Source organism: Echeneis naucrates, chromosome 7 (genome assembly GCF_900963305.1).
Source record: "Echeneis naucrates chromosome 7, fEcheNa1.1, whole genome shotgun sequence".
In the NCBI taxonomy this organism is placed as follows: domain Eukaryota; kingdom Metazoa; phylum Chordata; class Actinopteri; order Carangiformes; family Echeneidae; genus Echeneis; species Echeneis naucrates.
Window position 1 is genome coordinate 5,179,699 of NC_042517.1, and position 11,259 is coordinate 5,190,957.

The window sequence follows — 11,259 nt, forward strand, 5'->3', positions numbered from 1 at the left end:
TTTTTATCTCTCCCATTTTCATCTATCACATGGGAGATTTTTTCTCTTTTTTTTTTTGGTGGTGGTGGTGGTGGGGGGGATCTTTAAACATAATTTTCTAGCAAAATCATATCCACTTTAGCAAATAAGGTTTTACTGTATGTGTTTTTGTGTACACAGTGTGTTAATTCACATGTACGTGTAACATGCACACTTTTTTTTCTGACCTGACAGTCTGTCAAAGAAACCACACGAATGTACATAGATGCAATTTTTGTCTGAGAGCACAAGAGTCAGTGTATCTGTCTGCATGCATGCATCATTATTTGGTGACAATGACATTAACAAGGGACCAGTGTCGACACACAATGCAGAACAAGCTAGATATCCCCTTGGGCTTAAACAAATTACTCATTCTCTCTCCACATTTAAATGTGTACAAGAGATCCACAGAAGGCTGTTGCTGGCGTTCATTGCAGCAATAGAAACAAAAAACCACATCAAAAGGGCTAAAAATCCAAATGAAAAAAAAAGAGACTCAACCACAGACAACACTGAAAATCAACAGAAATTGAAGAAGAGAAAAAAAAAAAAAAAAAAAAGGAAGAACAGATGCACGAGGAGCACAGGACAGAGAAGAGAACGTCTATTCAGATTACTGTGAAAAGAACAAGAGCAACACTGATGTATCAGCCAGGAATGGAAGAAGAGGTATAGAAAACAATACAAACATAAGAAGGGATGATAGAAGGCATAGAAGACAGGAAGAAACTGCGACAGGCGAGACAAGAGAAGACCATTAATGGAGAGACTCTGCATCAGTATTTCCTCTGTTGCCCAAAGCGCATGGTTTAAACCTCTTTCCTGTGTTAAACTCCTCTTTAGCAACCTTTCATGTAAAATATCAAATCTTTCAATATCACTCTGAGGAAGGCACAGTTGCACATGCTGTATAATTCCATACAAACACTTATCTATTCTCTTTGAACTTTGCTGCTCCACTCATTATATCTCGTTTGAAGAGTGAGCATTGGTACATTTTGATTTTGCAGTTATTAAATATAACACAGCAGCAAATGCATCTAAACCTCTGTGTTTCTGGTTAATAATACATAAGCCATGTTCAGTAGCCAGCGGAATAAATAGCCAAGCAAAAAAAAAAAAAAAGAAAGGTAAAGGTAGCTGAAGAGTGAAACACTTCAATCTAACAAATTCATTTTCCTGTAAATATTAATGCACAAATATTTTTGCAGATGAGGCAAAAAAGCTCCTGTGGAATTGAGGGGCCAGCTGTGCCGGCTTTTTGAATAAAGAGGAGATAATGCCGCCAGATGATTTCTTCTCAAAAACCCTTGCCCTTCTATGTATGGCAGCATCCTAAACACTGGTGCTGCACTCCCTATCCGAAGGATATTAAAATTACCAAGTGTTCCAGAGCCAGCAGGGAGAAGATGATGATTCTGCCAAGGCCTTACAGCATCTGAGGAAAACTGATGCTCTTGACACGGGGGTCTGCCTCTGCTACAGGAATGGCCTCATAATAATGGTGAGTATTAGAGTAAGCAGGCTTTTTCAAAGGGAAGAAGTGGATGGAGAGAAGAAATACAGAGAGGGAGAGAGAGGAAAGGGAACAAGATTAAGAGTGATGGGGTGAAAAGGAAACTCACTAATTCTGAAAAAAACATATCCTTAAGAGATATCCAAGGTATTTCCAGCAATCTATATTATGCATTTTACAGGATTTCAGGAATAGAAACCCTCTCTTTGATATCTACTCAATACTTAAAGCTCAGGTGACCCCTTTGGTTCTGGCCTGTGGACAGAAATGCCCCAGAAATTTGTGAAGCAGCCAAAATTGGGAGTACATTATTAAAGAAAGATTTTGCAAAAGACTTGCCCCCTGACATAAGAGAGGTGAGTGTGAGAGCAATGTTGAAACTTCTTGCTTTCCTTTGAACTGCTACCTTTAAATTTAAATGAATCAGCTGAATCCTGCAACGGTTTAAGGTCAGGACCAGAGTGAGCCTTTCAGTAGGTTTCACTTGGTATTGGTGTTTTCTGAGCATTACGCAGAGTATATCTGGCCTGGATAACAAATGGTAGAAGGCAGAAGCCTTGGCAAAAGTTGCACATTTACATAAAACCCAGGTCTAATGTTGCCCAGGGAGCTGTGTTTTGCTCACGAGACCAAACAAAAGGAGCATTCACACACGAGGAGCAAACCACAGAGTCATGCAAAGTCTGCTCACTGCCTGCAGGGCTCTGTTTTCCTCATCCTTCCTACAAACCTTTCGCCCTCTGATTTTCATATCTGTATATCCACTACTCCCAGCAGGATTACAAATATCAAAAATTGGCAAACTTGGCTGATGTGGTGCACCAACAGTAGTAAAAAGGATAATGAGCGACATATGAACAATTAGGAAGCATCTCTGCTTCTATCTCAAAAGGTTTTTGTTTCAAGTGTCCCCAAATCAACAGTCATGTGGATTCAAGTGGTTTTCTGTTTTGCATTGGTTCTTATTACAAGAGAAATGAAAAATGTGTGTGCAGATGCTGGACTTTTTTTTTTTTTTTTTTTTTTTTTTTTTTTAAACAGGGCCTTGAATGGAAGTTGGGAGCTACAGCGACAAGCCCTGATAAATGTTGGTCTGTAAGCAGGAATCAAAATACAACAAATTTCGTTTTCTTGGAGACATTTCCTCCTTCAACTTAGATAAATAAAGACGAGAGACCCTTGTGGAGATGCCATAGCACGACGACACTGGAACATGTGGCAACAAGTGGGAAATTAAATTATGGAAACTGTTGATAATGCCCAGCTTTCTGATAGGCCTCGTACACATTTACTCCCTATGCAACCTTTCCAAAATTAGTCCCTCAAATCCAGCTGCTGGATTGAAATGGTGATAGCAGGGTCAGCATGAAAGGCAGACTGAGCGCTTAACTGCCGCTGAGTGATTTGGCAATTGTAAGATGTAAAAGATGAAACCTAATTACTGTGGGCTTAAAGGAAAACCATGGGTAAAGTGGATGCTCCCAATGCTGAGGGTAAGGCGTTCATGTGGGAAGGCTTTGGTGTGGTCGCTAATAACAAGATAACAACCCCCATTAAGTCATTATATTGGGGAGAGGATCACTGCTTTAATCTACTGTGCTGGGTTTTTTTTTTTTTTTTTTTTTTTTTTTTTAAAAGAAGGAAAAATTCACACAATAATGAAAATGGATATCCGATTCTATCACCTGTCTGCTGGGTATGGAAAAAATACTAAAGCTAATAAAAGTGTTGTCATTGTTTTAATACCAATAAACTTTTTCTATTCTCTGCCTCAAGATTATTTATCTTTATAAATGTACTATTCTTTGTAAATTAGATGATTTGTAGTAACTAAACGTTGCAGTCAGTATTTCTTATGTCTATACAACCGCTCCATGACTATTGAGAGAAGAAGGTTAAGAGTTACATCCATGGTAGCCATTCTTTGAAATATCACTCACAGATATGACTGAACTCCTCCACAATTGGGCAATTCAAAAGTGAAGAGTTAGCTTTGTAAGCTCCAAGGCAAGGAAAAAAAATATTAAATACAAAGGAGGCTCCAGGAGAAGAGAGAAGACAATGGGATCAGTAATCAATATACTGTCTTTACAGAGCAAACAACCGACTGCTTTCCAGCAGACTGCCTATAAGTTTGAATAAAAATGGAAAATAAAAACTTTTTTGCTTTGGGCATTGCCTGTATCAGTAATCCAATCTTAATTTCACAGTTGACTTGGAGCAGGGACAGGAGGCAAAGCAAGCATGTTGTCAGCTCCTCTCAGAAACAGGGGTTTGTTTAGTGCCCTCTCACATCTGGCCTCGCAATCTGGTGATATCAGCTATTGCGTCTATAAATCAGTGATACCTCTGCTCCTGAAAACACACTACACAAAACACTATTCCATGGACACAAAGCTAGTTTGGTTATAATTTACCAATGCTACCCACCAAGGTGGCCATGAAACAGATTTTTTTCCCTACTGAGTTTAACAAGAGGACAAAAAGCTACACATATAAAGCTGTGCCACAGAGAGTTGTATGAACACACAAGTGCTTGGATGGACAAAAAAAAAAAAAAAAACCACACATAAAATATTTGATTATCTGCAAAAGATGAGATTTCTTGTAAAAAAAAAAAAAGGAGTTAAATGTTGAAGGTCATGTGATATTGAAAGCCAATGCAGTGTAGCATCCAGCATGCATCCACCAGCATCCACTCCATTACAACATTAGCAACTAATGTTTTGACATTTGTCTTCATTATTATCAATGAACAGAGGCGATTGAGCCACCAGCATGCTCCATTACCTTCCTTCATTGCACAGTTGCACAGTTGAAATCACACATTAGGGTGGATCCAACATGAAATGACAAGTTACGGGGGCTAAGGACGCACCAGATGATTATTTAGGTGGTGGAGGGTGAGAAGGTTGGCTTGATGGGATGGCGGGGTGGAGCTCAGGCAGAATTGGGAGTTAGGGAATTGGTAAAGAACTGTATTGGCATTAAAGTCTGGGGAGCGAGGGGGCACAGAGTAGCACAGCACACCTTAAGAAGAGAAGCTCATTTCAATCGGTATAATTAGCCTGTGGTAATGAAATAAGTCAGAAGCACTGCCACCTTCACTTAAGAGAAAATCGATCTGCGTTTGAGGGAGTTTATTAAAGCTTAGGAATAATGGGGAGATAGGATAGAAAGGGTGGATGAGATGGGGGTGGGGGGAGTGCACATCGTCAAGATACTTACATAAGAGGAGAGAGGAGGTGGTAGCATTGTGGTTGAAACTTGACAAGGAACAGATCAGAGACCAGTTTGAGTTTTTTTAAAGGAGATGTGTTCAAGGTCTCTGCTATTTCACAGGACAAAGCCAGGGGATGCTAGAGTTATGCACACTGCAAGAACTTCCAGCTCAAATCAAGGTGACATCACTCTGTGGGAGAATAAAGTCAATCAAAACTTGGCGTAACTGAGACTCCTCATTAATAGACCAGCCACTGGCCATCCTCATTAAAGGGGCTATAAAGATCCCCATGGAAGTTTGACCATGGCTTGAAACTGGTGAACAACTTGAGCTTTGTAAGAGCAGGGTGTGATGAGATAATCACTGATGGACATCTCTCCTCAAGTGCCCCAAATGCATGCTGGTTGCTGGGGGTTCTGCTCGCTCATTTATCCAGCCGTCTGGCCAACTCACCTGGAGTGATGGGGGAGACGTCAGGAAGGCAGGCTGCTATTTCACGGCCTGTTAAGCGCTAATGCCGCAACATGCCCTACGCTCCAATTTTAGGGAACAGGGAGCATTACCGCCAAACTCAAGGTTCTGTCCGTCTGGACTGTGGACTTGGAGGGTAGCGGAGGAACGAGGGGGTGGGGAAAGAAAGGGCAGAAAGGGGAAAAAGGTGGAAGCAGAATAGGACAATGAAAAATCGAGCAAAAGAATTCAAAGGGGGAAATGACAAACACGGAGAGGGAAGAAGAGCAGAAGAAACATATCGAGAGTAAAAGGTAGAGATGTGGGGTGGGGGGTGGGGTGGGGGGTGGGGTGGGGGGGGGGGGGGGGGGGGGGGGGGGGAGTAGAGCTTTGGTTTGCACGCGTTGCTGAGCCAGCACTGCAGAGCAGACAGGACAGCAGCAGCAGCACACGCTGACATCTACTCCTGCCACGCAAGGCTGCCTCTCGCAGGCCCCAGAAGGCCTCTTGCCCCCGGACTCACAGCCTCTCCCTCGTTGGAGCCACTAAACATCACAAGCCTGAACCACCCATAACACTTGTCCACTCTGTGCACTAAACGTGGCCCATGTAATAACCACAGAACCTCTATTAAGCACTGGATGGTTGGGGAATCAGAGCGGCTAAAGCACAGCACAACGTTCAGAATCTACCATCAAAAACAGGTTTATGCTCAAGTTATGATGATACTTCGTGTTCTGGCTTATGAAGGCTGACATGAATTATTAATTCAAATGGATCTCCCCTTTTTCTTTCTAAACAGAGTAGTAAGCAGAAATGATAGCTCTTTTCCTCTCCTGTGGCCTCATACTTCCAAAGGTCAAGTCAAAGGTCAAGCCATTTGTATGTGCTTACAACAAACATGTTGTGCATGATGGGAGTGTATCACAGGCTGGTTCCAGCAGTGATTGATCACTTCCATCTGTGAGTGTTCAGGGGCTCAGGCCTTTCAAAGCTGCACGATGTGGTTGTGAACACAACCACGCAGAAACACACAATCCATTCCGAGCAATGTACTTCAGCACAGACGATAAATGTGCGCACTATTTTGATGTACGTTATAGGAAATAACTGTTATGTTCCCGGTTTTTTCAAGTTCCCATGTGGCTTTGCAGCCCCACAACAGTTTCACTGAGCATTCTCCCTCTCAACTAAACTCACCTTCACACCTTGCTTCGGCACACTCAGCAGTTAGCTCTGGTAATTTAGACTAGCTACAACATAGAGGAGATCACAGACAAAATCACAGGATGAAGAGTTACACTTCATCACTTCCAAGTTACTGCTGACAGCTCAGTGAACAGCCATCAGTGTTTATGTGTGCGCGCACGTGAGCGTGTGTGCAACTCATAATGATTTTTGCTCTAGTACACCTTTTATGTTATGTTGTTGCATACTGTTCACTGCACACTGCAGGCTTAATGACCCGACAGCTGTGCTGTACCTGGCCCCTCCGACTGCGCTTTGCTCGTGACGGACATCAAATACTGCAATAATTGGCAGCGCGTTACTCAATGTTCATGTCATATGTCGGCTGGAAGGTAAAGAGTCAAGTATATATATTACAGAAAATCTGCAAACCTCTTTCCAGTATGGGTTGCCTCTATTTCACTTGGGCGAAAACTCAAGCAGTGCAGCATATAGTAGAAGACACCTCAGAAATGCCACGGAACGGCAAGTCATCATGATCACGTGGTATATACAGCATAGTCCGGTCCTTTTGTGATTTCCTTCACATGATTTGTCACCTGAGCAGCCAATCTTTTCAGTGCCAGGACACATCTTTGTTTAATATAATTTTTATAAAGCTGGGACTGTTGGTCACAGAGGTCTGGATATTTTTAGACTGCAACAGTATGTTTCTCCTTGTCCACTGTGACAGCTTCATGACCACAGAAGAACATGTGCCATCACCAGACAAGAGGAGTACTCACGATACAGTGGCTGTGATGTGTCAATTGAGGGTGACTCTGAAGAAATATGACTTGCTTCTCTGCAGCATTGACCAGCACTGATGCTGGAAAATAGGGCAGTGGCATTCAGTAAAGTACTCCGTTCAGCAGGGACAATGCATCAGCATGCATTAATGTGCTTCTCCACAATACAGCAGACAGCTGAAGCAAGTACACTCCTCATCTGAAATTGGTTGCCACTTTCCAGTAAAAGTTCTGCTTTAGATAATTTTCTTTCTTTTTTTTTTTTTTTTTAAATACACCCTGCAGGATTGTATTGGTTAAACTTGGAGAAATATCTGTAATATCTGTACATGCAATGTTTACCGCACAACATATCATACCACACAGTCTCAGTCCTTTTCTTGGAGGGATATGTACCGTAGAAGGGCAAACTGAATAGGGCTCAAGCTGGTCAAGCAGACCGAAACTAACATGGCTTGGTGTGACAGTCAAAAACAGCTGTCAGTGAAGTTAAACTCATCCTTAAACACAAGGTCACAGTTGCCAAGAGAAATTGGCAACTATGACCCTACCTTGTTGTTAAAACAAACAAAACAAAACAAAAAAAAAATATATATATACTTGGCTCTAATGGATTTGGAGGGTAAGCCAGTCACAAAAGATTTGAGCGAGAAATGCTAGTCCTGCCTTTTATTTAAGAAACCACACCAGAGAGGGTGGAATCTCGTCTAGATCCCTGTCTGTGCAGGTTTAAGCGCCTTCTGTGAGGAGTGACGCTTTCACACTAAACACTACTGTGCATAATGTGTATTCGCATTGCCATATTAAAGCAAGTTGGCTGAGTAAATTCTGCGGAAAGCCAGGACTGTCAGAAACTGGTAAAAAAATATGTAGCAGGCCAAAAGGTTGGATGTGCGTAGTCCCAACAGGTTATCAGACCACTGCAGGGCCAGAGATGACACTGAGCTGGCTTGGTGAAGGAAGAGGCCATTTTCTTGGAGTGACAAATATCTGAAGGAGTACAAACAGAGAGCAGAGCCCCTGTTGGGAGAATGCCTGAGCTTTGTCTTTGTCACACTGTGTGACACAGACTCACAGCACCACTCCCTGAGGTGTGTGGTTATGTGTACATGTGCCTGAATTGAGGAAATGTTTGTGTATGGGGGTGTGTGTGTGTGTGTGTGTGTGCGCGCGCGCACGTGTATGGGCACACACACAAATAGAAGACCACAATCTCCCACCTTCACATCTCTGCCTCTACTCTATCTCAGCTGCTGTGCTTCAGGCACTGGAGCTTATGGCTAAGCATGTGAAAAAGACCAGACCCCAAACTTTAACACAATTGAAAACACAGGAAGTGAAAGAGTGTGATGCTGAGACTTGCCTAGTCTCATATATGGAAGTGCTGATAAATCAGTTGGGGTGCCAACACCGCAGGTTGAACAAGATTGAGCCTGAGTGAGCCAAGGACAGATACAACTGGGCCTTTTATGGCGGCGGTTGGTATGGGGAGCGACTTGGAGTGAGGTGAGGGAACACTAGCTTCACAGTGCTGCTTTGAGCCAGCAAGATTAATGTAGGCTCTCTGGAGCAAAGGCAACATCCAGAGCCTTAATAAGGTACAAACAATCGGTTCCAGTCCACTGGCTTCCCAGGGAAAACTATTGTTGTGCCGCATTGTTTCTTGGTGAAGCCCCTTGGCGACACGGGACGAGTGCAGCATGTGACTGTCTCCATTACAGCCGGGGGAAAACTAACTGTAGACTTGTGTTTGTCTGTGTCAGGGTGAAGGCTGCCACTCGCCAGCCCCATGCCCGCCTGCCGATTCCATCCATTTAAATCCGAACTTTCATCAGCCCACTCACCTCAACTCCCTGCACTTTCAACTTCATGTGATCCTCCCGTGTGGTCTTCCCATCTTTCCTCTTCTTCCAGCAGTAGCCATCCTTCCTGTACTTCACCTTCTTCCTATTGTACAGTATCATCGACCCATTCTGTGGCCTGGATCCGTGAAGAGGGGACAGAGAGAGGGGGAGAGCAAAAGACAAAAAGATGAGATGAGATGAGAGGAATATTCAGGCAAAGCTGCAGCACAGCTCGGGGACTCATTTTAGAGATGTACAAAGAGGCCCAACACGAGTCTGCGCCAGGCAGAAAATGCACCAGTGACTTAGATGACAAGACTTCTTTATGGTGTTTTTCAGCATTGGTATGCACAGTTTGACAATGAACAAAGCACCCTTCAACATACATTTCTCCCAATGAGAAGCATGTGTGCTGTGACAATTCTTCTCACAGAATAAATTACATAAAGGCCAGTGTGGAGATATGTGCATGTGTGTAGTGGGGTGGGGTGGGGTGGGGGGGGGGGTTGTGGGTTCTTCCTTCCTTGTCTCTCATTCATCCAACTTAAATGAGTGGTGGTGTTGGAAGTCCCGAGAGGGGGAGAGAAGATCCTCCCTCACACTCCATTCATAATTCATTATCCCTCCACTAGACCACAGCCTGTAGGCTCATAATGATATAATGTAACTATTTGATGATAATCTGCCTTTCCACTTCGATTTGTAGCAGAGACATTTGGTGCTCAGTGTTCAACATTAACACAAAGTGTAGAATGAAACATTTATGATTAAACAATTAGTTAGCAGCTAAGCATAGTTCTGCGTATGTGTATTTTTGTTTTGTTTTTTGCTATGTATCGTCACACACATGCCACAGCACACATCAATTTTCTATGCACTATTTCAACACACACACACACACACACTGCACACATCTGCTATGATTTGGAGCTCTCCCAAATGAGAACAGGTTTGCCTCAGTGTTTGGTGGCTCACAGTGAATGAGTGGGAAAGCCACCTGCCCAAGCTGTTGAGCAGGCAGTGTAACCGTTGTTGAGGGCGGCTTAACCATCCAGTCAGTTGGTGAACCTCGTTAGCCCTGTGCTCACTGCTCACATGCACAGGCGCACAGCAAACACAATGACACAAACATGTAAAGCTAGAGACAGAAAAAGCTGGGGAAAAAAACCCCCAAAACCAAACATATCACATCAAAGCAAAAAACTAAAGTTGTGTTGATTTGAGTTTTCGGTGAGAATATCCGAAATAAGAAAAGCCAACAGTTGTTTTGCATTGTTTTGTTGTTTATTGTTAATTTTTTCCTTTCACAAGGTTTATTTATAACGCTGCATGCATCATTTTGCAGGGCTGCCTTTGGGGGCCAGGGCGCATGTTTATCTTGGTATCACTCATCAATCATTTTCCCGGCCAGATCTCAGGGGCCAGTGGGGGAGGGAGGGGGATGGGGGAGGTGTGGGGTCCCTGCAGTCCCCCCTCTGTGGCCCCTGACAGCACCTTCTAATGAGAGACGCCACTCACACACTTGACGCGTTCAATCCTCACCGAAATCCCCTCCTCCCTTCCTCTCTCTACAGCCCCCTCTTCTCGCCGTCAGTCAACTCAAGCTGTGCACCAGGGAACGTCTTTGTCTCCTCCCTCTCTCCAGCTCCTCTTCTTCTCTCTCTCTCTCTCTCTCTCTCTCTCTCTCTCTCCTCTCTCCCTCTCTTGTTTCATCTGTCTCAGGATCCCTCTTCACTCTTCCACGCCTCCCTCTCTCCTGCTGCCTTCTCTTCTCTTGCTGCCCCCTCTCTTGTTTCGCACTCAGCATACTTTGCAGAAAACAACTATTAAACAGACATTTTTATTGGTCAGTTTGAGAAGTGAAACTGCTCAATGGCTGCATGTGATATACACAAAGTATAAATTGTGGTTTAGTTTACAACACCCGTAATGTCACCCATCGTGGAGACGTGATCACAAATGGCCCTCATACTAAGAAGTTTGCAATTTCAACATGTACTTGCACCAATTTGCATCCCAAATGTCATTTGAAGGACACTCATTTTGACATGCCTGCATCAGCACTTGGTATCAATCAAACATGGGAATGGCCCTCTCCAGCACCATGATCCTATTATTTGTTTCGATATCATTCTGGGTTTTGTCCTTCAGAAGAAAGAGTGTGTGCTTCTTAAAATGTAGCCCCGCGTGAGACAAAAAGATGGGCGCGGATGAGATAAGGCAGAAAAT

General features: G+C 43.5%; 1 protein-coding gene across 1 annotated transcript in view; it reads right to left on the reverse strand.

Annotated features, from left to right (window-relative positions):
• camta1a (calmodulin binding transcription activator 1a) overlaps positions 1–9,075 on the reverse strand; it is a 114,171-nt gene extending 105,096 nt beyond the window's left edge. Inside the window, exon 1 of the mRNA XM_029506279.1 lies at positions 9,031–9,075. Coding sequence (XP_029362139.1) covers positions 9,031–9,057 — 27 coding nt within the window. The 5' untranslated portion in view covers positions 9,058–9,075. The remainder of the gene's footprint in view (positions 1–9,030) is intronic.
• Between the last annotated feature and the right edge of the window lie 2,184 nt (positions 9,076–11,259).